The sequence below is a fragment of the Habropoda laboriosa genome, unplaced genomic scaffold, assembly GCF_001263275.1.
Source record: "Habropoda laboriosa isolate 0110345459 unplaced genomic scaffold, ASM126327v1 scaffold90, whole genome shotgun sequence".
NCBI classification, from domain to species: domain Eukaryota; kingdom Metazoa; phylum Arthropoda; class Insecta; order Hymenoptera; family Apidae; genus Habropoda; species Habropoda laboriosa.
Genome location: NW_017100218.1, coordinates 2083214 through 2083874, shown reverse-complemented (window position 1 = coordinate 2083874; position 661 = coordinate 2083214). Strand labels below are relative to the sequence as shown.

At 28.4% G+C, this 661-nt stretch overlaps 1 protein-coding gene across 2 annotated transcripts in view; it reads left to right on the top strand.

Annotated features, from left to right (window-relative positions):
- The window catches only part of LOC108570905 (protein Mo25), a 6875-nt gene that overhangs the window by 833 nt on the left and 5381 nt on the right, over window positions 1–661 (top strand). The window contains exons 2-3 of one of the 2 annotated variants that reach the window (XM_017932835.1): window positions 219–331; window positions 394–561. In XM_017932835.1, the coding sequence (XP_017788324.1) occupies window positions 239–331; window positions 394–561 (261 nt within the window). In that variant the 5' untranslated portion in view covers window positions 219–238. Of the gene's footprint in view, window positions 1–218; window positions 341–393; window positions 562–661 lie in introns of both variants that reach the window. The other variant, XM_017932836.1, reaches the window with a different exon arrangement.

The window sequence follows — 661 nt, the reverse complement described above, 5'->3', positions numbered from 1 at the left end:
TTTACATTTTTTTTTATTTATCTTGAACAGGATTTCATCATATTTCTCTATATAAAATATTAAAATAAGTTTGTAAATTTATACTATAGAATGTATATTATATAGTTGTGTTTATTAATGGTTTATAAAATTTAGCTGCATCAAACATAATTTATAAACAATATTTATTAAAATAAGGGATCTAATATTTTCTTTGTTGTTTTCATACATTCCATAAGGTCTGTACATTGTGAAAAACATGCCTCTGTTCGGAAAGTCTCAAAAGAGTCCGGCGGAGGTGGTGAAAGCTCTTAAGGAAGCAGTAAATGCATTGGAGCGTGGTGATAAGAAGGTAGAAAAGGTATGTTGTGAGGCTAAATTTCGGTTTCTATGATGCAATACGTTGATTTTTAGGCTCAAGAGGATGTCAGTAAAAATTTGGTGCACATAAAGAATATGCTTTATGGAACTTCTGAAACAGAGCCTCAAGCAGATATTGTTGTTGCCCAGTTGGCACAAGAATTGTATAATAGTAATTTGTTGCTTTTACTTGTGCAAAATCTTAGTCGTATAGACTTTGAGGTAGGTGTAAATTTATTAATAGTAAATACAATAGTAAATTTTGAATTCTGTAACATTTTTTTTAATATCAAATAATATTTATTTATATGATATCAGGAAA